The sequence below is a fragment of the Pteropus medius genome, unplaced genomic scaffold, assembly GCF_902729225.1.
Source record: "Pteropus medius unplaced genomic scaffold, Ma_sr-lr_union100, whole genome shotgun sequence".
In the NCBI taxonomy this organism is placed as follows: Eukaryota; Metazoa; Chordata; class Mammalia; order Chiroptera; family Pteropodidae; genus Pteropus; species Pteropus medius.
In genome coordinates, this window is record NW_024355205.1 from 4,867,925 (window position 1) to 4,892,080 (window position 24,156).

General features: G+C 38.8%; 1 protein-coding gene and 1 long non-coding RNA gene across 10 annotated transcripts in view; one reads left to right on the forward strand and one right to left on the reverse strand.

Annotated features, from left to right (window-relative positions):
- ARHGEF28 (Rho guanine nucleotide exchange factor 28) overlaps nucleotides 1–24,156 on the forward strand; it is a 258,757-nt gene that overhangs the window by 129,838 nt on the left and 104,763 nt on the right. For 8 of the 9 annotated variants that reach the window (XM_039857455.1, XM_039857458.1, XM_039857462.1 and 5 more), the window contains 2 exons: nucleotides 2,746–2,798; nucleotides 3,372–3,432. In XM_039857455.1, coding sequence (XP_039713389.1) covers nucleotides 2,746–2,798; nucleotides 3,372–3,432 — 114 coding nt within the window. Of the gene's footprint in view, nucleotides 1–2,745; nucleotides 2,799–3,371; nucleotides 3,433–17,367; nucleotides 17,664–24,156 lie in introns of those variants that run through there. The other variant, XM_039857464.1, reaches the window with a different exon arrangement.
- Nucleotides 669–17,345, reverse strand: LOC120598576 (uncharacterized). The gene is made up of 2 exons (XR_005651617.1): nucleotides 17,219–17,345; nucleotides 669–4,316 (listed from the first exon to the last, which is right to left on the reverse strand). It is a non-coding gene; the product is annotated as an uncharacterized LOC120598576 (long non-coding RNA).

Here is a 24,156-nt window from a genome sequence, read left to right on the forward strand (position 1 = left end):
ACTGAGCATCTTATATTTTTTGATATAAGCTTTTTGTTTTCTTAAGTCTAGCCTCTGTGGTCTCATTTTTCAAAAGGAGATGGTAGGCTTGTGCCCAGAGTTAAGATCTGTTAGGCTAATCTGTTTCTTAACGAGACGCTGGTATTAATCTTACAGCTACTTAACCCTTTTTGGAAACCTTGTTTGCTGGTACAGTGTCACTGGCGATCGTGAAGATTAGAGATTATTGCTTGTTCCATTATAGCTTGGCGGTAACAAATATGTTTATGAAGTTGGTAAGTCTGATTTAGAGGGTGTAATCCTTACTTCTGGGTGGGCCTCGAAGGCAAGATTAATAGGCCTTTAAAACAGAATAGCTTGGAGTTACTGATATCATTATCTGCTGAAGGTTTCTATAGCAATGAGTGGTTTGATTGCACTGTGCAGTCGGTGGTGTAGTGAGTGAATGTAAAAGGATCCCAGTCATTTAGCAGAAACTCTCCTGGAGCAATTTAATTAAACACCAGTAGAATGAGTACCAAATTCTTTAAAAAGTTTACTGTATAGACCTAGATTAATTAAAGATATATTATTATCCTGAATTTATACACTGCCACAAATATCTTTAATGATTTTAAGATAAAGATTTGATAAATTTGAAAGTTATCTTTTAAATGATGAAGTACAGATTTAATGAAGATTTGTTTATTTTAATACAGTTTGAAAACAAAATTACATTAGACTGTAAGGAAAAATGTAGGCTGGCAAAGAAAAAAGACTAGATTTTTGAAAGACACGGGAAGCCATACTGCCAAGGGTGAGTGAACACATTCTTTGTTATTGCAAGCTGGATTACCAGATGATATAGCCTTCCTTATTAGCAATCTTGAATAAAATGTGTACGATTCTTCTGAATCGCTACTGTAGGTTCAGAGTTCTTTAGAAAGGTAGAATCATCATAATTTAAGAGCATATGGTCTGAAATGGCTTTAAGGGAATATCCTCTAATGGACAGAATAAAAATGTATATGTCTCTTGATGCCTTTGTAGATGTGTCTGTTGAAACTGGTTCTGGTTACCATCCCTTCTTTTTTAATACCTTGGTGATATCTTCCCCACTTACCAATGTTTAGGGTTTGGAGTTATACATGTTTCAAAACAAACCCCCTACTATGTTCCTATAATATGGTAAACAACATAGTAGTTACTTCACATAAACTTTCAGCATCTGTGAAGTGGGGTGAAAAGCTTTATCTTAACTTAGCGTTTTGGACTTTGGCACTTAAACAGCAGGCTTTTGAAGGGCGAAGTTGGCCCATTTGGATATTCATGTTGCTGACTGTGTTGCAGACATTACTCTGCTGCCACCTGGAGGTTGTATATGGGGCGTACATCTAAAGGTAGGCAGGGACCCGCGGAACAAAAGCTGCCCAGGCTGGATGTTAGCTATCACCTTGTCCTTATTCCTTGTTGAGGTCGGTTGACATTGAGACTGTTACCTTTTTATTTTTCACTGTAGAGCTAAATACACACTTTGAATTCAAGAACAATATTACCGTAGAGTATAAATATCTTATTGTTTGATATTAGGCAAATTCAAGACTATAGTTATATAGATTTTTAAAAACACATGCCAGTGAGAAAGTTGACTTTTCTGCTCCATCCTTGCCTTAAGGTGTAAACCAATACCTTATACTATTTCTAAACAGAAACATGGATGAAAACTCCTGACACTGTTGCCAGGCAGTGAAAATAAATCCACTTGGAGGTTTGAGGTCTCTGGTGACTTAAATTAATAGGAGTGGCAATGTGGAGTAGGGAATGTATAGCTAATGTACCTGCCGGGAGAACCGAGAGGTTGTTTTGCCAGAACTGGCATCAAGCAGGGCCATGGGGGCAGTGGAGGGGAGGGGTCCAGGGCAGGGCCTTGGGGCCCACAATGTTGTCTATTAATACAGATTTAGGGCAAATATTCTTCACTGTCTGTTCTTGCTAGGAATGTCCAACACTTTTATTTTCTCTGGATCCAAACCTGCTTTTGGTGGTTATTTCAACTACAGTGGCCCTTGTTTACCAGCAATTGAGTGTTTGGGAAGAGAACCAATCAGTCAAGGCACAGAGAAAAATACCCCTTAAGTGAACCTTCCTGTTCATCCCAGAACATCCTGACCAGCGATGCTTCCAGGAAAGCCTTGATGCAGAAAGAGGGCACCCGGCATACCTGGGGCCGTCAGTGCTCAGCCTGCCACTGTCTGAGGTTGGAGCCCAAGGGCTGCGCTGTTATTCTCACCTTTGACCAATGCCCGAGGAAAGGCCGAACCTCGTCTAGAATGAATTATGCTTTTTTGAAGCATATGAAATCTGTGGTATTTGAGGAAATAGACATGTGGGATTTCTTCAGGTAGGCACAAGTCATGTGCTGTTTTGCAGAGCCTGCCTTCTGAATCAAGGGCATTTATTTAGTTAATCGTTTTTTTCTCCTATCAGGATTTCCTGTGAGAGCTCCTGGGCTTGTTTACATCTTGGTCCACACAAATAATACTGGAGCGTGAGCAGTCAGGTTATGAGATACTCTGTTCTGCTAAGAGTCGGTTTTTAAGGAGCTTCATCCAAAAACCTGGCTTCACGCAGACGGCTCCTTGGCAATTCATTTATACTTGTCATCTAGTTTGTTTTTTTTTTTTCCCTCTTCCTCCTCCTTTTTTTTTTTAAATCTTAATAAAAATTTCTATCAGCAGATCCTGATGAGAATTATTCCTCTTACAGAGATTAAGAATTTCGTGTCCAGCAGATCACCGCCTGAGCAGGAGGATGTGAAGGTAATGATTCCCTGCCCCTCTTTGTTCTCTGCACTTCTCTCCTGAGTTGGAGTAGAAGTGAAGATCTAGTGGTAATCCAGTTCTTTTAAAAGACCAGAAAAACCCAGGGATGTGCCCTAAGTCACATTCAGAATAACCTGAAACGTTGTTTCTTTTATTGAAATTTCCATCTCTACTCTTTGTGACCATACCTAGCTATCTTTCTGGGTTGTAGCTATGTATGCAAGATGACTTAATACATTTTCCAAAACAATTTTTTTTGAAGGTTGATAGTGATAGCTGTTTGCCAACAATGCGATTACTAGAGTTAACCTGGGAGAGGTTCTCTGAGAATAATGTACGGATAGCTTACAGACATGTTTCAGCTTGGGACAAATCCTTCCCTCATTTTTAGCTCTTAAATAATACTGATTAAAGACAAGACTAGTTTTCTGTTTATGTATGGTGATGTATGTAACGTGTCTTTACCGGCCGAGGTTGTTTTTCTAGTTTACTAAAATAAGGAAGCGTTAGTGTGGCACATAGTAATTTGTTTGTTTGTTTTTTAAAACCACCTGACTTTATCTTTTCCAGTATACAAAAAGCCTGGTGGTTCAACTGAATGAACATGAAGACCAGGACAGCCTAGATTTGGGTATGTTCCAAAATATTGCTTTTCCTTGCACTCATAGGGGTATCACAGTCCCAGGTATACAGAAGACAAGAAAAAAAATAGTTTAAAATAAAATCTTTCTTCCTGGGAACCTTGTCTATCGCTTGAAACCCACCCAGATAAATTTTCTTTGCTGCATCAGTTATAATACTGACTTCAGGAGTTGAGTCTCCACTGACCATCTAAAAAGCAAAACAAATCAAAGCAAAACAACGAAAGCTTTTCCTGAGCAGTTTTACTCTGACTTGGGACTTGTCACATGTTCTTTGTTATTCCAACGAAGTAGGCACTACCAGCTTCAGTTTTGGGGTGAAGCAACAGTCCAGTGGCGGAGAGCGAGTGGTGGAGTGGAGACTCAGAGCTTCCTTCTGCCTGGCCCAGGAATCCCTAAGCTTACCACCATAGCATTTTGATACCCAGTGGGGTCCCCTTGGAGCTGATCCTGTGTGATCTTGTCCCTGGTCTCAGGAAAAGACCAGATGCTTGTGTGACGTGAGTGTCCTTCCCAAGGCACCAAGAGCTCCCTTGGCAAGGAGAAGGTAGTCCTCCCGTGGACTTGGAAATTCTCATCTGCTCGGGCGCATTCCAGGGCACAGCTCACTGAGGGCACCTCCCCAGGTCTCTTCCTCAGATAGTTCATAATTCTCCAGGGCTAAATTGGGCTCCAGAGTCCTCGTTTGAGTTAGAGCCTGATGAAGCTGTTGCAGGATTGGAGGATATATGTAGGCTGAGCTATCAGCAGATGCCTCGTCTGGGTACCTGCATGGTCTGTGAAGGCCTCTGGGGCTGATAAGTGGACAGCAGATAAGCATGAACTTTCCTAGTTGGTTTCTTCAGGCTCGGCAAAGCTGAGACAGCTCACATACCTAGAAAACAAAAGGGAGAAGCAGTTTTAGGAGTTGCAGAGGGTGAGGTGGTGGGAGTGGTGGTATTGGTGGTGGCGGTGAAGTGCCCAGGCTGTTGTGAAATCAGGGAAAACCAAGAAAACACCCAAGGTGAGTTTAACAACAACTGTGGGTAGGCCTGCGGAGCCTCGTGGTGAGGGGGCTCACTGGAGGCCAGTGGGTGCTGTCGGCACGTTTGACAGGCATGCAGCAAAGCAGTTACAACAGTTAGGGAATCATGAAGAGTGAAGCCGGGCGACGGGGAAGTACCCCTCAGCGTCGGTCGGCTGTGCTGCTGGTAGCTTGGCCACCAGCCAGAGGTGATTTGCTGCATCTCCTTGCGTGAGAGACTACTGAAATTGGAACAGAAACTTAGACTGTACCCAGCAATAAGCATACGTTTAATATTTCTGCTATAAAAGGTAAGAGGAATAATTTTCTTCCAGAAGGGAGAAGAGGAAGGAGATATGAAAGCCAGCTTCCCTGTGTAGATGATTGTTGTGGGCCACTGAAGCCAGGAGCATAGCTGTTGCTCATGCATACAGCAGGAAGTCTCAGCTACAAATTGCATCATGTTCCTGGGAATGTTAGCTTTGAAGAATGTTTACCAAGACAAATTGCCGGTGGGGGAGGAGTGTTGGCTGTTAAAAGTAGGAGATAGCAGAATTATTTTAATTTTAGGCTTTAAAAACTCACCCCATTCTCAACCTGGTGCACTAGCTGGGCGAAGAGAAGACGTGTAAAGGAAATTGTAGCGGCCTGACCTAACTCGAGTGTTCCGTCAGCAACATCATTGTGTCCAGGGAGGATTATAATGAAGGGTTTGACAGAGACAAACGGGCATGACGTTAATCCAGTGACTTATGAAAGGGCCAGGAATGATTCTTCCTTGTGCTAACATTTGCTTTTTTGTTTATTTAAACTATTTGGATTAAGAAAGTCATCTGACTTCATGCAGAGAAAATGAGAATAGATTTTAAAAGAACCTTCTGAGACAGAAAAGGGGGCAGCAAGCAGTGAGCAATAGTCGGATGGTAAACTGGAGTCTGGAACTGGGAATGGCTTTTTCCCAAGGCCACTTCCACACGTATTTTATAGGTGCTTATATTCTGCTCAGTCGACACGGAAATGCTGACACATGTAGGTTGAGGTACATGTCTTTGCTGACTTGTATTATTCAAACTGGTGTGATGTGAGTTTAGCGTGATCTCATAAGCTAGCTACATCAGTGCCGTTTCAGTACAAGTTTCCGTGATAATGGACATATTCTATATCTGCACTAATTAATGCAGTAGTCAATAGCTGCACATGTTTATAGAATATGCGATGTGTGACCACTGAAGAACTGATGTTTTAACTTTATTCAATTTATTGCACTGGAAGTCTCCTTTCCATTGTTGTTGACCCATCAGAGCATCAAGAATCAGACTGGCCATTATTAGTTTATATACCGAAAATGTTGATTGGAGGGATACTGTCCGAGGTGGATAACAGTAAGCTCTTCCAAACCAGTGCCCCTAGCCACCTCAGTAGTGACAGTAGCATTACATTTCTGGTGAGTCCAGCAGTAAGGGCTCTGCTCTCTGTGGATGCTGTAAGTGCCTGGTGCTTTACTCAAAGAGGAGAATATCAGTTGAAGGGCTGGGATCCAGTTTTTTTTTCTGTCGCAGTGGAGAGTGGGGCTCCTCAGTATGTGGTTCCTTCACATTCTAGGCAGGTAGACTCGGGGAGGGAGTAAAGCATTTGGAGGAAATGGAAAAAGAGAAAGGAGTTAAAATGGATCAATACAGAAATGATCAAGGAAGAAAGAGTCCATCTGGCTCAAGGGTCCATTTCGCCTCTATAGAAATATAGGGGACTAAATATGATTAAGAAATAGAAGCTCAGTAGTGGGCAGCAGCAACTGCTGTGCCAAAAAGAAGGAGAGTGGACACCTAGCAGGAACATGTGGACAACCTGTGAGAATACAGTGGCTGAGCTTTGGCTGCCCTTCAGAATCCCAGCTGCAAGCAAAGATGCCTAAACTGTCACCCATCAGCAAAGCCGTAAAGGGTTTCATTAGCTGCTCTCTTGCAACTCTACTTTTAAAAGGTTGAATCAGAAAAAATAAAACCATGTGCCTGGTTAGAAAGTCAGATTTCCAATTAAAAATTAAATTCATGCTTGAGGACTGTGAAACGAGTGCCAGCATCTCAGGTGTGTTACAGAAGCACCTGTAAGGTGACGTGCCTGCTCTCTCAGCAAGTGATATTCAAGAGTGTGAGTGAGGTTGTATGTGACAACCTAGATTTAGCGACACTCATTACTGAAGCTGATTTTCCTGCAGTAATTTATCAACGATGGCTGCACTGAACTGAAGATTATTTGAAAGTTACTTGGATAAAGCTGTGTGTTAGTATGACTCTTTGGATGAGAAAAGAAGGATTAGGTGAAACTGACTTATTAAAACAAGAAGTATGTGAGCATGTTTTAATTTTCCTCATGAGGGAGGGTGGTGAGGAGGTAGGGAGAGACACTTGGGGAGGTGGTGATGGCATTGGCCGGCATCATCCTTCTTGCTTAGAAAGTCCCAGTACCTTGAAGCTCTGGGCATGAAGCAGCGCTGTGTCTGCTGTTGCAGGTCTGGCTGGCAGAGTGAACTTGGCACAAATGCCAGAAAAGATTTTAAACATAATATCATGTTAAGATTTTTGGGAAAAAGTTAATCTTTTTAAATTATAGAAGTAATAAATGCTCACAGTTGAAAAATTAGAAATTTTAGAATGATTAGAAAAAAAGAAAAACATCCCTATAATTTTTCCACTCCAAAGCAGCTACCATTAAATTTTGGTATATTTCCTACTAGTATTTTTCCCATGGATCTATTATTTACATTGTTATGATCATGCAAACGATAGAATTTTATGTCCTGTTTTATTCATTTAACATTATATACCATAAGGAAGCTCCATTTCAGAAGGTAGCTTAATTTGATTCTGTACATTTTTTCTACAAAAAATATGGATTACTTTTCTAAGAAGAAAAGGAAACTATCATAGAGTCTCCTCACAACTATATTTATTGGCCAGAGAAAAAACCCTTTTTAAAAAATAATATGTATTATTTGATTTTATAGAGCTGCCTGGTTGTCAGTACATGCAGAGGCTCAAATCTCAATTATTCTTTAACTCTTTGAGTCACTTCATTGCTATTACTGTTTGTTACTTATTTATGATATGAGAAAAAGAAAGCATCTTCATGGGTGTTGGGACTTGGAGGGTGGGCACATGGGAAACAGATGGACCAAGGAGGAATAAGGAAGAAAACCTGATTGGATACCCTAAAACCCATCCAGACCAATCAGGAAGAGAAGGAAACAGAAACAGCAACAAACAGTAGGAAGTGAAGGGCTTCAGACTGCTCAGCCTAGACGACATGGACCTTCTGCGACTACAGACAAGACCAAGAAGGAGAAACGAAGACCCCACACAGGAAGCTTAGGAAAACATCAGCAAAGGGAAACTGCAAGGAAATGATCGGAAGACCCAAAGGAGCAGCCACTGTAGAACAGAATGTTGGATTTGGTACAAGCTCTTGTTCCCAGCCCTCCATCTGTGGATCCATCTGAGAGAGGTCCAGGCAGTCAATATTGCTAGTTTGGTAAAACACCAAATAAGTAAGATTAATTAGGTTAATCTTTCTTTTCTTCTTATGTAAACTGAAAGTTTGGAAATGGAATTAATGCTATTAAGCTATAAAATCTTAGAAAACAGTGTTTTAAAGTAGTTTATGAAAATAAAGTTTTGTGATGGTTCTTAGCAAGATCTTAAGGGTGGAATCTGAAGATCTAAGACCCACGTTAGTGGAAGCTGGCTCTCTATTGGCTATTATTTGATAGGACATGTGTATCTATGATGAGATTTCAAGAATGTGCCATGAAACGTGAAAGAAAATAAAAAGGGAGAGGAAACCTTAGCAGAGCTCTTATGTAACCCTCTGAAAAACAAGTTTTAAAGCCTACTTTTTGGCAGATCTCTCTCTATGCCCCAGGCTACAGAAGCCTCTGTGGATTCCCTTTTTCTTTTCAGTTTTTTTTTGGGGGGGTGGGGTGAGTGGGTGTCATCTCTCCACCACAAACCGAAGTTTACTAGTGACTTGGTCTTGAAATAAAGAAGCTGGGGATAGAAACATATCCCAGGAAGACCACTGGGAATACAAAGTTATTTATAAAAATTCTGACTCAATTTTATTTCCTTTGTTCATTTCAGTGAAATTTTCTTATTGCAGTTGTTGAGGTTTTAAAAATTGTTTTTGGTAGAAGAAATTGCTGACTTACTGGAATTCTTCTGAGTGTTATAAGCTCAATTTGGTTCTCTTATCATGAATGTCCTGCCTTTTATATTTGTGGCTTCATTATTTGGATAAAATTCTCCTTGTGGAATGCTAGTCAAGCATTTTTCATTAAATTAGACAATTGGAGTATTTATTGGCAGACTTTTATCCCATAGATTAAAAAAAAGAATTTGGGATTTTTAGTTTAATTTTTACTCTAGACTAGGAAATATGAAACCAAAGCCTTACTAGAAGTCTATATTCTATCATATTCTCATCTTTTCTTCTGATTAAAGAAACAAAACCAAAAAACTATGTTAAATTATAATTCCTGAGTCTAGGACGCAGTGATGGATCTAATGTTCTGCTTCATGTTTGCTCACCAAAATTAAAAAAAAAAAAAGCAAAATGAAAATTAAGGTCAAGGGTTGCTAATCTAAGCATTTAGTTATCCTGTGGTTCTAAACACTGCCAAGTTTTGATTTCAGTGGAATTACCTTGGAGTTTTAACGATACTGAAGCCTGGGTGTACTCCTTCCTAGAGAAGTCTGATTTAATTGGTCTGGAGTGCCCCAGATGGTTCTCAGGGAACTATGGACACAGTTTCTTAAGAGACTTCTGCTCTGCCGCAGTCACCTCTGACTTACTGGGTTTTCCATGTTTTTTGGAACTGGGGAAATGTGGTTCTACTTTTATCTCAATAGTTTATAAAAGCAATTAATGGAAGCTAGTTTGTATTAGGTTTGCAGACTTTTAATGATTGTCATCATCAATATCATCGTAGATCTGTAGGAAATGTGAAAACTTTGGGAAAAAAATTATTGAAAAATTTCCCAACTACTTGAACCTCAGTGAGATGGTTGACTTTGAGGTGCACAGATTGAGATGAAGGGAGTTGGATTTACACTAATGTCATAAGGGCATCACAATGATGCCTGATGTGCACCTCTGTATAATCTAAATTGCCCTTTTCATCTCACAAACCAACTTAATTTCTAAAATGTAATTGAAAGAGGAAAAAATGGCAGTTTTTGCTCTGAACTCTAAAGTTTTCATTCGCCAAAATAAAATTCTCACTCCAAATAAACCAGCTTAGTGAATAAATTCCATAGATTGCATCCCTAAAAATTCTATTTTGATGTTTAAATCAAATAATTAGCTTATAAATTTCAAACAAGTAAAACATTTTAAGGAAACTACAGCTAATTTATGAAACAAATGAAAAATATGAAATGTATTTTGGAGACAACATTTATAAAAATTTTAAATTAAAAATTAAAATTCCACCTAAGAATTTCCTCCCTTTTTCTTATGTTGAAATACTTCAGAATACCTGTGTGTATGAACATTTAATGAAAGAATTGCCCTCACAGAAGACTCAGTGAGCTGTCGGCTTGATTGCAGTGTAAATGTGTTTATGTGAGTTTAGGTTTGGTTTTTACTAAGTACCAGTGGTTAATCTCTTGGGAGGGACTTTAGAGCAATTAAGATTCTGGTTAGCTTTCATGCCAGGGGTACAGACTCTAACAATTTATTGAGACAATTCACTTTAACTTTTAGAGTGGTTAATTTAGAAGGTATTTTTATGAAACACGCCCGTAGTTCAGGCATGGCCAAAAAGCCAACAGAATTTATTCTTCACTATAATAGGAGATTCTGCTGAAGAATATGTGCAGATAAAGGATAGAGAAGAAGCGATGCAATTGGAGCTTGAATAGGAGTTCCAATAATAACCTGTTGTTTCTTTTTGATATTTAAAATAATAAAAATCAGAATAAAGAGTGAAGTTAAAGGTATCTAGAACTTGAGAAGAAAATTTCGAGTAAGCTAGCTGGGTTTCATCCAGATTCTTGAGATTAGTCTACCAAAAGGGTTTCTGCTAATCTAACTGTGGTAGATTTACCTGCCCACAGGTGCCACATGGGAGGTTTGCATTGGGGTTAGCTCTTGGGAACCTATTAACCTTCAAGAGACACTACTTGTTTCTGAAAAATTAAAATTATTTTCAGCATATCATTTTTTAATGTCCAGTTAGTTTCCTCAGAGTTACATGGCAACTTCACGTAATAAGTTAAACAAAAAGAAATGGAATTTTATGCTTGACTTGAATTCTATACATCTGAAGAAGTGATGCACACATCCTTTTAGCATGAATTCCAAACATTTAGTCAATATAGATTCTGTACTTTTTGCCCCCATCCTTTAAATTATTTTTAAACTTTACTTTTTAGAAGTTTTAGATTTACAAAAAAATTTTTAAAGATAATACAGAGAGTTCCCATATGGCCATTTCCCCACTTTCCCTGTTTCACCTGTTATTAACATCATATATTATTATGGTACATATTTTGATATTAATAAACCATGTCGATACATTATTACTGACTAAAGTCCATACTTTATTTAGATTTTAAAAGTTTTTTATCTAATTTTCTTTTTCTGTCCCAGGATTCCATCCAAGATACCATATTACATCTAGTTCTCATGTTTCCTTAGGCTTCTCTTGGCTGTGAGAGTTTCTCAGACTTCCCTCAATTGGTATTTTTCTGACGTTTTTCTCATCGTTAAACTGGGGCTCTGGGTTCTGGGAGGAAGTCCAGAGAGGTAAAATGCCATTTCATAACATCATATCAATGGTATATTCTGTCAGCATTGCTTATCACTGTTAATAATGACCTTGACTACCGGGCAAAGGTAAGGTTTGTCAGGTTTCTCCATGATAAAGTTACTCTTCCCCACTACACTTTCCATACTTGTACTCTTTGGAAAGAAGTGATGATGTGCAGCCCATACTTCAGAGGTAGAGAGTTATGTGTATTCTTCTTTGTGGGTAAAGCATCTACATAAATTATTTGGAATTCTTCTACATGGGAGACTTGTACTCCCTCATTTATTTATTTAATTTATGTTAGTATGGATTTAAAGATATTTTATACTTTGAGTAATAATCTAGTACTACTTTATTAGTTGTTCAGAGTGTCCTAGCTTTGGAAATGGAGAGAGAACTCTTTCAGTTGGCTTTTGTACACTTTCTACATATTCCTATCATTATAGATTTTTTTTTTTAGGGTGGTAAAAATATTCTCTATGGTACTGTAATAGTGGATACATGGCACTGCATTTGTCAAAACTCATAGAACTTATGGCGCACAGAGTCAACTTTAATGTGTGCAAATAAAAAATTAAGAAGTTGGAGGATCCTATGATGGAATTCAGAATGTGACAGAAGAATCTATTTACTAAAAATGTGTGACATGCCTTACTATAGGGAATGGGGGGCAGACATTAGTAACTTTGGAATAAGTAGAGTCTGTAAGAACAAAAACAAAAGGAACTATACATATACATTTCCTCTAGGCGATACAGTTGTTTCCCGCAGGGGGTACAGGTTAACAATTCTGATACCACTGCAAATGTGTACAGGGAAATGAACAATTAAGTAAATGAATTATGGATGGTAGGTGCCAGGTTCCTCACTCTTTGAGTGGGAGTTTTTAGGTAAGCAAGGGGAGGAGGCCGGAATGATTCATATGCTGATGAATTAGAGTTGTAGGCATGAGTATGCACTCATGACTAGTTTATATAGATACACATAGTTGCATAGAGAAGTGTTCGTAGATATGTGTGTGTGTGTGCATGTGTGCGTGTGTTTGTGTATACACACACATACATATTAGGACACACATACATATATATTTCCCTGTCCTGTTAGATGAGAAGATCTAGAAGCAGAAATATTCCAGGAACACATACAAGATGAGACAGACTTTAAAATTAAGAGTATCCATTATGTGAATTTTAGCTTCAGAAGCGTGGAATTGATAGTTCAGAGTTTGTTAAAACTATTTAAATTCTTTTTTCATTTTATACCTCATAGTTAACTTATTTACATGTGAATAATCATATAAAAGTCTATAGAACAAGTAGAACTTTGAATGTTGAAACTGAATAAGTTCATTTTCGGCCAGGTTTGGGAAAATTGGAATTGGAACATGATTAGAATAAATCTAAAATGCAATCGTAGGTGTTGCTCTAAGTACCTTGGCTCTTCCTAGTACAAGGAATTTATAACGAGATACGTTTCTAAACCCCCACCTGTCTCTGTCCAGACTTAGATTTCGTGTCCTTGCTTCTCCCACCTACAGGGCCCCTCACATCCGCTATCCACAGCTGCCTCTCCAAGATAAATGAAAAATTCCTCATAATTTATTTTTCAGGAAAAACTAAGTCAATTTGTCCTAATCCTTTCCTTTCAGGTATTCCCAGGAACTTCATTTTGTTTAAAACAAAATGAGGTCTACCAATGATCTTTTTCCTCAAGAGAATCAGCTAAGTAAGAACCGATAACTATAGCAATCTGAAACGCTGTTGGAAGCTTTGACAATATAATTCTTCAGCCAGAAAACCTATTATTTTCCTGTCCTGAAGTGTTTTGGGTATTTTCCTTTTATACTACCTGCGGATATAGCATAATACAAGTAATGTCATCTTATTGAATTCCTAGATAGTATTCATTTTTTTCCTTAGACAATAGGATGACATAAGGGAGCATATTGGAACCTCTGAAGGAACATGAAGGTTTTTCATTGAAATAAATCAAGTTAATAAAGGTAGATGAGAAATAAAAAAAATTATTATTTTTAAAGTAAGGTAATATTTTGAATGATGGCATTCTAGGATTTCAATTTATGACAACGGTGGTTGCACCATGTTCCCAATTCACATCTAATATACGTGAATTCAATTTTATGGGCTCTGTTTAAAAAAACAAAACAGGATGGGCAGTAGGGAGAAAAATAATAATTTAAACTTTGGGTGGCTCCACCCATGATTGCATTCTATGAATGTAATGTCCCCAAGCGAGTGTGACACTGGTGATATGAATGTTCTGTTCCCACCGTGCTTGTCATAATGAGCACATCTAACCACATGGATATGAGCTGCACTTTTAAAGATCCTCATTTCTATATGACATGGCCTCTCAAAGCCAAACATTTCACCTAGTGCCCAACCAAAGTGACAATGTTCTCCAACAAAGAAATGCTTAATTTGAAATTAGATGACATGGTGCCCTTCTAAGGGATTTTTGAGGAAAATATTGACCATCTGCGTTTCACCTAATACTAGAACCTGAGGGTCCATTAAATTGTCACTGTACTGAAGTTATCCATTAAACCTGAGGGTCCATTAAATTGTCACTGTGCTGAAGCCAGAATAGGCTTGTTCTGGCATTAGGGGTGTTTTCTCCTCTTGTCTGTATTTTTTATGACTTTTTTCAAAAATGATTTCTAGCAGTGTTAAAAAAGGTGGTAGTCAAACAAAGGAGCAGAGAAGAAAAGCATCTTCCCCCTCCCCTCCTCTTTCTGCCTGGTATAATTTTTTGAAAAGTCTTTGCACATTGCCATTTCTCAGTTTTGAAAATCAAGCTATTACTTCTGAGGTAAAGATAAGAATACTTCAGTGTCTACAATGTAGAAGATAAAATATAACAAAAGAGAAACTTTATATTTAATATTTAAGCTAAAACTTATTGAAAACTTAAGTTCTTAACTGTTGTCTCTTTGTTCTCACAAATCTTTGAAGTATAAATGTTGCGATTTAATTTTATATGAAACAACTGAGGATCAGAAATTACGAGTGACTTGATTAGGACCACTAAGCAAATAAGTGACAAAGCCACTATTTGAGTCCAGATATATATGGCTCCAAAAACCCGTGATTTTTCTTTTTGCCTTGCGATCCTTAAAAACATGAATTAAAACACAGTTCTTACCCTCAAGGAATTTGAGGTCCCATTGGAAGATAAGAAAGATATACAAATATTATAATTCAGATCAAAATATAAATACCCTTTTAAGGAAGTTTAATTTTATCGAAGTTGAAAGGTAGGTGACCTGTTTTCCAGATAAGGAGAATCAAAGAAAGTTTCTCTTCTATATAAGCCTTCCAGAAAGCTGAAACTTCAAAGCAGCAGCAGCTGCCCTTGATAATTGTAACCTTATAGAGGTTATTTTCTAAGTAAGGGATTTTCTAATTAAAGGAGGTCGATGAAATCATTCACACTCCTGCATCATTGTGGTTGTATGATACCTGGTGAGAAAGTGGCCTTGGGGATATATTACATTGAATTCTATCCACTGCAATTGCAATCAGCCAGAGAAAGCAAAGAAATTAAACCATCGAATATGAATGAGATGTAAATAACATCTTGAATTAATTTAAATATTGGCACAATGGGAGGAAAAAAGCCAACTACTAGAGAAAACAAGGAGGATAAATGACCCATGTTCAGGAGAAATTATTGGGTGGGCAAGAAAATGAGCTGGCCTAAAAATAAAAAAGGCTGTATAAACACAATATTTTCTACTTCGCTTTATATATTAACTGTGTATGACTGGTCAGTGCAAATCATTTTATTCTTTAAAAGTTGTTGATAAATAATAAAACGAATAGATTTGAAGATTTCTTATTGGGTTTCTTACATGTCTTGGCTGGGTGTCTCACCTGTATTGGGTAGCTCTAGTAGTTCTGTCACAATAATTTCCATATCAATAGTCAATTGATATGTAATTAATTGGTCAACAGGGACTGGACTTTGGAGAAATTTAGATTAAGATGGATCTACCCGGATATAGAAATGGCTTTTACAGAGTTCTTTTATATATCTCTGTCTGCACTGTTCTGAAGTTCTTGTTATCAACCACTGATAGTCAAGGGAGGAGCAGCCTACTCCAGTAGTTTGCTGACCCGAGGCTTATCCTACTTAAGTGGCTCTAAAACTTCACTTTGCATCTGAAAGAAAGATAACAGTATCTCCTGGTCTAGCATTTTCTTTGCAGTTTGGTGATCTTCTGTACTGGTGGAGGTTTCCTTTCTTTGGTCTATGGACATCTCTGAAGGCAACCAAGGGTACGGGGACCTACGCACATCCCAAGTATTGCACGGAGCCTTAGAGAAAAATGGGCTTTCTCTACCCATAAGTACTGCTCTTTTTTCAAATATACTGTAGTGACCAATAAAATGCAAATGTACTTTTAAATCTTTTATAAGAGTTCATGTAGCTTTTTGTCAAGATAAGTGTTTCAATAAGAAAATATTAAATATACTACAGCTTTTGTGTAAAGATTCTTCATCCTCAGGTAGAGACTAATAAGTGTAAATCATTTATTCAGCACATGCCTGCAATGTCCCCGACAGTGTTTTAAGCCCTAAAACTGAGAAAGAATAAAAATACTCACCCACAAGATTTTATGTATTTCCTTATTAAAGATTTATTGGACTAAAACTCTCCAACCTGATGTAAGAGTTGAGAGTAATTTATCCTTACAGTTGCACCCAGCTGGTTAAGTAGAATATGTAATTATTCTTCAAATAAAAGGCCACAAAATAGAAAATTATTAATATTTATCTTTGTTTAATTGTAATGCTTATAATTATCTTCTAGTTGTATTTTGTTCTAGTTGTATATTTATGTAGGTAACCATATAAAAACACAGTAGTGATTTACGTCATTCTGATTTTGATTTAAATTTGAAATTAAGTGGTTTCTCCCTTTTTCTACTTCTCTCTGTGTCCCTCACCAAACCCCTACCCAGTCAGATAGGATTAACTGTCATGGAGCAGGTTATGCATCTATTTTCTTATACAGCATAGCACAATAGTGCCAACAATTTGGGAAATAATTGAAGTAAAGAGATGAATATTAACGAGACACATATTGTCATGCTCCAAGTCTGCAGAGTAGAACAGATCCTCATATTGTTTCCACTCTCCTTTAGTTTATTCGAGTGTCAGACAACCTCACAAAACAGAACACAGCACTTCTTTCTAACGCTACTACTAAAAGCTTAAAAGAGACTCCCCCATGAGATTTGGGAGAGGTCTTGGTTCTTGTGCTTGAGTTTATATGGGGCACGTGTATCTGAGTGCTTCTAGGGAGTAGGGAAGTAGTTTAGCCAGTGCAACGATATGGGGAGATGGTAATGGGCTTCTACTGAATGCCAATTACTGAGAGTTAGTTGTTCAGGGACACTGCGTTAGAACTGTTGGTTTGTGGTAGTCACTAGCTCTATTGAGAAAACTCCAAGTTTAGATCAGAGCAAAGGTGCCCAAATTCTTATGATCGACAGCCAAACTTGACAATAATTAAAAAAAACAAAACAAACCCCAATTGTGCTAAATAGTAGTAGATGACTTTGCCTGAATTTAATGAGATGAGTACAATTCTGTATACAAGCCAAAGTTCCCAACCACTTCAGGATTAAAAGGGTGGGCAGACTGGGCGTTAAATGAATTATCAGAGCTGTTTTGGCTCTTAGATCTGAAAAGCTGCCAAACTGCCAATGGTATGAAAGAATAGAGGGCTCTCGAAAAATCCTTGCCCCTAGTGTGATGGCCTTTATTTGCCTGTATATGGCGCTTTCTGGCTGTCCACACATATAAACCTCAACCTTTATCTAACACTGCACAGGGTGGCTTTTCTGAGAAATGATCCTCTAGCTCCAGATCTAAACAATCACCTGCATTTGGAAGCTTTTCTTGAATCACAAGCAGCTCTTTCAATTACCACTTACCTTTCTTCTTCATTTCCATTTCCAGCCACCAGAAGAGGGGAGTTAATGATTCATTTGCTCCCAGTGACCTTTTGAATAACTGGACTGTGGTGTACCAGTGCAACTCTTAGCTCCCTCTGTCTCCTCCTTTTGCTTCCCTAGTTTGGCTTTAATATTTACAGCCTCCTTCTTAGTCTACAAGCCCGAACGCCTGAAGGAAGCAAAACATTTATTGCCTCTCCCTCCCCGTGTTCTCAAGCTTTTCACTCAGCCCCATTCCTTCCTTTTACATCACATGAGAAACTCGCCTCCTGGCTGGGACGCCCGAGTTCTTCCGGAGTCTCTACTGTTGAATCTATTGATTTGACCAAAACAAAAAAGATGGATTCTGACTCGGACTCACCTTTTAACTACTCGTGGCCTTCCTTCCCCAAAATGAAGATTCGACGGAGGGTGTCCAAACAAGGTAGATCACGGGATCTTTTATTCCCTCCGCCAGAGCCAAGCCAAGAATCTTCATATTCTTACCTTTCTCTTCCTTGTTCTTTTGCCAGACTGTTTTCTGATGAAGTGCGTGTTTATACTTGTCTTTATAAAACTCTCACTATATAAATACTTTACATATAAATATCTGAGGTGAACCTACTCGTTCTTACCTTCCTTTCACTTTGTTTAGTTCAAGGTAAATGTTTTGGATTCACTTAATCAGAGTTATCTTGACAATAAAGAGTCCTATGGATTTAAATGTGCTTGGCTGTTGTGGGATATGCAGAGAACTATACATGCATTTGATACCCAGTTTCGGCTTCTTTTGTGTTTTAGTTTTCAAGTGTGTGTTAATTTAAAAAAATTTTGTATTTTAGAAAACTGTTCTGTTTTATACTACTTTATTGATTTTTATAGATTCTCTAAGGAAAGGATTTTATGAAAGTAATTTCAACAAGAAGACTTATATATCTCTAGGGGATATAGTCATATATTAAAAAGTTTATTAACAGTAATTACCAAGTATGCAAAAATCATTTCCTGCCTAAGGAAGAAGGGCCATTTATCTGTAGTGTGATTAGGAATGGAGTGGGTTTATACCGCTTGTTCTCCCTCACCTGCAACCCACTCTTGTGTGGGCCTTGGTAACCAAGGGGCAAGTTGGTGTTCAGGTACAACAGAGGTGTCTGCTGACCAGTGTCCTTGCTGGACTCAGCAGGTGGTGATTGTTGCATTCTGAGATTTACCAAAACAAGAAAGGTAGTCAGTGAATCTTTTCCATCTCTTATCTTGTCTCTCTGTGTCTATGTGGCTGTTTTTAATTTAAGAAAAAAGGAACGTTTTCATGAGCTCGCCAGCAGAAGAGGTGTCTCTGAAAATGGGCATCTCTGTAGCATTGTCCTTGGGGAGCAAAATTCTTTATTCTCTAGAGCAGAATATTCTAGTGCATTTTTCCCAGAGAAAAATGGAGGCTGGCAGTTGTCGACACACCTGGTTCTCTTCAAGAATCTTTTTCCATTTTCTAAAATAGAGGGGTGTGTGTGTTTGTTTGCTCTTTGGCTGGGATCAAGGCCAACCTTGGGAAAAAGATGGGTTAAGCATCTAGGGGTGGTAGAAAGCTTCAGCCTGAACAAATCTCCCATGCTGCTCAGCTGCCATGAAATTCTATTATGGGAGACTTAAAAAATTTGTACAACATTCTATTTTCCTGTTATCCTGTTTTAAAATTAAATTTTTTCTTCTTTGGTGTAAAGGGCCATGATGTATGCAACTTACCATTAAATGGTTCAAGGGAAAAAGAATACACTTATGAGAGAGCACAAGTATGTGCATGTCAAAGCAAACACAGATACAAATGCAAAATGGAGTAAAATATTAACAATAGGTAAATCTGGGTAAAGGGTAATGTATTGGTGCTTTTTGTGCTATTCTTCCAGGCTTTCTGCAAGCTTGAAATTATTTCTAAATAATTTTTAGAAATTTTAAAATTACTCCCGAGAGGAGAGATATACTAAGTCACTCAGACTTTAGAGTTAACATTGTTAGTTTTGGTACATTGAGAAGTTCTCGAGAACAGATACCAGTTTTGTAAGACTGCTGTGTCTTTGTGCTAATTCTAACCCAAGTAAATTTGGAGCAATAATCTGTTCAATATATTTTTCTACTTACATTTCCTGGCTGGCTGACTGAATGCCTGTGTTGTTGGGGGCCTGGGTAGCCTAACAACCTGGAGAGATGTAGGATTAATGATTAGGAGGCCAGTGGAGAACCTTGAGTGCCCAGTGGAATTGGAGGAAATGCATTAATCATGCCCTTCTTTGAAATCCAAAGTTGGAGCCCAGCCACTTGGAGCTACAGCAGAAAGTCATAACATAGCTATGTGTAAATTAAACTTGACTCAAGTGAAAGCAGGTACCCGGAATATGAAAATGATTAACTATTTGCTGCTAATAAACAAAAGACAGGTGGAAATAAGATTGGTAGCAGAGAGTTGGGGATTGTCAGACAGTGTTGCATGCTTCCTCTCTTCATTAAACCGTGGCGACTTAGTTGTGAAGAGTGGGTTTGGTCATGCTGTAATGTTAGCTGGACAGGGTCCCAGATGCATAGGTCTCAGAGATGACCTGGTTCAACCACCTCACTTTATAGATGAGGGTGATGGGGCCCAAAGAATTGAAGTGATGAGGAACTGTTCACGTGTTTTACAAGTGTTTCCAAAGTGCCGAGCTTCGTCCTAGAGGGTGGGGCAAAGTGGTGAACCAGACAGATACCATTCCTGCTTACAGGGGCCTTAACTCTGGAAATGGATCTCACATCCTGCAGTGACTCAGGCATGCCACCTCTATGCGGCAGAGGAAAACCCAGAGACCTGATATTTTCAGCCCAGTGATTAGTTTGTGAACTGCGTTGTGTTGTCTCTTAGAGCAGGGGTCCTTAATCCCCGGGCCGTGGATTGGTACCAGTCCGTGGCCTGTTAGGAACCTGGCTACACAGCAGGAAGTGAGCGGTGGGCAAGCAAACGAAGCTTCATCTGTATTTGCAGCCAGCGCAGGCATCACGGCCTCAGCTCCACCTCAGATGATGAGGTATTAGATTCTCATAGGAACACCCGTCCCTGGTGCTGAAAAGGTTAGGGACTGCTGTAGACTTAAGGATGATCTAATTATTATAGTCTTTAAAACCAGGGCGACTTGAATTTCTTTCTCATTCTTTCCTTCTTTATAATCATTACCAACATCATTCTCAGAATATGGTTCCAGTCACCTGGGAAATCATGAAGGAGGTTATGTGGGCTTGGAATTTCAGGCTTATTAACAAACCTCTCATATTTGGTCAGACATATTCTCTTTTATTTTCTGATACTCTTTCTCTGTCCTCACTCTCCTTGTTATATTATCTTTTTTTTTTTTTAATACCCCTCTTGTTCACTATTCTTTGATAGACACACATGTACATACACATAATGGGATTGTTTAGAGAGGTGAAAATTTAGAAGATTTAATAATAGAAGGAAAACTAGAGTAGCAGTTACTTATATGTTACCAATACTTATATGTCAACTAAAAACTGCATCTAGTACTTTCTTATCCTCATGTCTTTAGAAGAAAAGATAAAAGGTTGTAACTTAGAGGTAGTGCCTTTGGAAAGGACCAGTATCTAGAGGGGCATGTGCTATTAGCAGAAGAGGAAAGCAGTTAAAACCAAGCCGCCCCAAATATATTTCTAGGGTTCTCAAGTGTTGCCCTTTGTCATTTTATGGGCAGCCCTGGGACAGGCTGTACTGGGAGACTAGTGGTTAATGATTGGAGTGAGCCAGAATTCACAACCGTTCTGCTTCAAGGACTCCAGGAATGTCTGGATTTTTGTTTTGTTGGAGATTTTGTTTTTGGTAGAAGAGTCAACCAAGAAATTTAATATTTATTAATCAAAGGTTTGAAAAGATAGGGATTAAGCCTTACCTAAGTTTCCCATAATTATCATTTAATCTTTAAAATGCATTTTAAAATATAAATCATCAGGGCAATCCCTGGAATGTCAAACTGTCTTCTGTGCCTTTCATTTACTTATGCGTCTTTTCTCATTGTCTCTTGCTCCAGCTCAAATCATATGCCTCTCTAATGACACATTAGAGACAAATGAAAGAACACTTTTCATTTTTTTCCTTTTTGCTGGTGCAAAACCAGTCTGTGGTTGCCAAAGGAGGGATTGCCTATCAGAAAGCTGTGGGCAAGCAAGTGAAGCCGAAGAATGTAAAGAGTGCCAAATTTTCTGTAGTCAAAATAACTAATACTTATACAGTACTTAATTGATCATAATAATCACTGTTTACTAACCTGTGGTAGGTACTTTACATATATAGATATTATCTCTGTTTTACAAGTGAGGAAACTGAGGCTTTAAAGTTCTTCCTAAGGCCATACCAGGAAATGTAGGGAAAATAATCATGGTAATATAATGAAGAAAATGAATAGATGAGTGACATATAGATGGTGTTTTTTACATGTTGTCTTGTAAAAAACCTGTGTGTTAGATGTGGTTGTTACCTTTATCTATTATTTGGGGGCTCTGAGGCTCAGAGAGGAGAAATGAGTTGCTCAAGATCAGAGCTAATGAATGGTAGAGTCAGGCCTACAACCAGGACACTGAGTTCAGAGATTTTAGTCTTTCCAGCATTTTTCACCACCTTTTAGGTAGAGGCAAGGGATGGTGAACTTCAGTGAGTAGCTACCTTATGTTCAAAATGTGCCAGTGTGTCTCACCATCTTAGCTTTTCCCTCTCTTGTAAATCTTTGACTAGGAATAGAGAAGGCAACAGAAACTCTGGAGGAGCGAAATGGGAGTGCTGTTTCTACGTCTCGATACACCATACACATAGTGTGAAGAACATGTCATTGATTTGGGTGGGAAAACATGGACATACAACTGGAGAACTGGATAGTTGACTGACGAGAGGCAGGACAAATTGAGAGAAGGATGGGATAGGAGGGCTTCCGATGTGTCCTGGAAAGTTCACAGCTTTGTCCCAGACAAAGAAAGATAGAGAGATTGAGTGTGCTGGGAATGGAGATGAAAATCATGAGACCACTGTGTGGGCCTTTTTCATGAGCTTATTGAGTGTTTGGAAGGCAGATACAGAGTCTGAAAAGAATAATTCTTGACATAATAAGTATTAAAGGTATAATGCCATTTCAGAAAGTTTAATGATCATTTTTAAAGGTGAGTTACTTTTATCTCATGAATGTATTTATCTTTTTCCTATCCTCCCTTTCATGAAGTTTTTTGGGGGCACGCCTCTATGCTTTCATGTGCTTGTGTGCATTTAGTCCATTCCCCAAAAGACGCCCGAATACCATGGGAGGAATAAGTCACTACAGAAATCCTTATTAAGGAAGAGAAACATTTTCCTAAGTGACATAACCTGCTAAGATTCCATTGGCTCACAATGGAGATAGTGTCTAACTTCATGCAGAGCAGTTTCAATTTTGTTCTCTGCCTGGAGGCCTACCTTTGCCAGCAGAAGAAAGGAGGCCCGTTATAAGTCTGTTGCCAAACAACATAGCTATGTACTCCTCATGGCTTTTTTGAGTTAAACAATTACTTTGCCAAATATTTGAAACTGATTTTTTTTCTTCATTTCGGGCTAGTTCAAATACTTAGGCAAGTTGTACTTCTACATCAATCTCTATAAATGGGAGGGAGGCACTATTTCAATTTATTACCTCATGTTCAAGAGACTCCTCTCTATCATTCTGGTTTTGGGGAAGGATCAATGGTTATTTATTCAGGTACATTAGTTAAGGCAGAAAGTGATAAGTTCCATAGGAGAGGTCAGAACAAATTACATTGAAGTTCATGGTGAAGACACCAGGTTAAGCTAAAGGCGTCATGAAAGGGATGTCATTTCAATAGCCTGTGGTGAACAGGTGGGGTTTTAACAGGCATGTGGTCCCAGAGATTCATACACAGAGCAAATCAAAGTGAAGGAAAATAGCCCAGGCTTGTGCACTGTTGGTTCATGGGGATACAGAAATGTAGAGTGCTGTCAAATGTTACACTGGTCTCGATGCTCAGTTTTGTAGGGCAGCATCCTCCTTCCCTTCGCTGAACTACACTCACGTTCCTTTGAGGGTTGTCCCTCTGTTGCTCTGGCCATGGGTCCAAATGCTGCTGCCACCTCCTCATGTGACCTTGCCATGGATACAGTAGGCTGGGCACCCCATCCAGTTGGGCCAATCACAGCACCCCTACTGCCTAGACATAGCTACTGGTCCAAGGTTTCAAAAGGTGGGGGACCGCTGTGGTAAGGAGAACAGCAAGTGCAAATGGCCTGAGGCATAGAACAGCAAGGCCAGTGTGGCTAGAGTAGTTGGCAGCTTCGGAGAGGTTAGATGAGGGCGAGGAGGGCAGGTTATGTTCAGTGGGATATTGTAATTTATAATAACAAATACATATTTGGTCTTTGTCCTCATTTCTGGCACAGAACTCCTAAAACCCTTAAAATGTCCTAGGTGATGAGAATGATAAATGTTTCAATGGGCAATTCTGTTTTGCTAGCATAGTTTCTATCTCTAGTAGAACTCAGTTACTTTTTAGAATATTTAGTGGGGGTTAAAAACACGCGTTTCTAGAGATAGATGCTGGAGAATTGGAGATCCTCATGACTTTTGAGGTGGACAAAATCACTTTTATGTGCCAGATCATAAGGGGTTTGAATTATTCATAGGGTTTCTTATAATGACGGCATATAGGAGCATCTTCTTCATCTGTTTTTTTGTCTATAGTCACCTGAAGTATTCTTGACCGAGTACTGCCACTTTTTTGAGATCTTCCACTTCTGTCCTGGTGTTTGCACATTGTGTTAGTTTTCTTCCTCTCACTTTTCCCTTTCTGTAGCCTGATATTTGCTTCAGGCCTTGGAGAACTGCATCCAGGAGGAAAGGAATTGCTGACTCAGTCCAGTCCTGCCAAAGTCT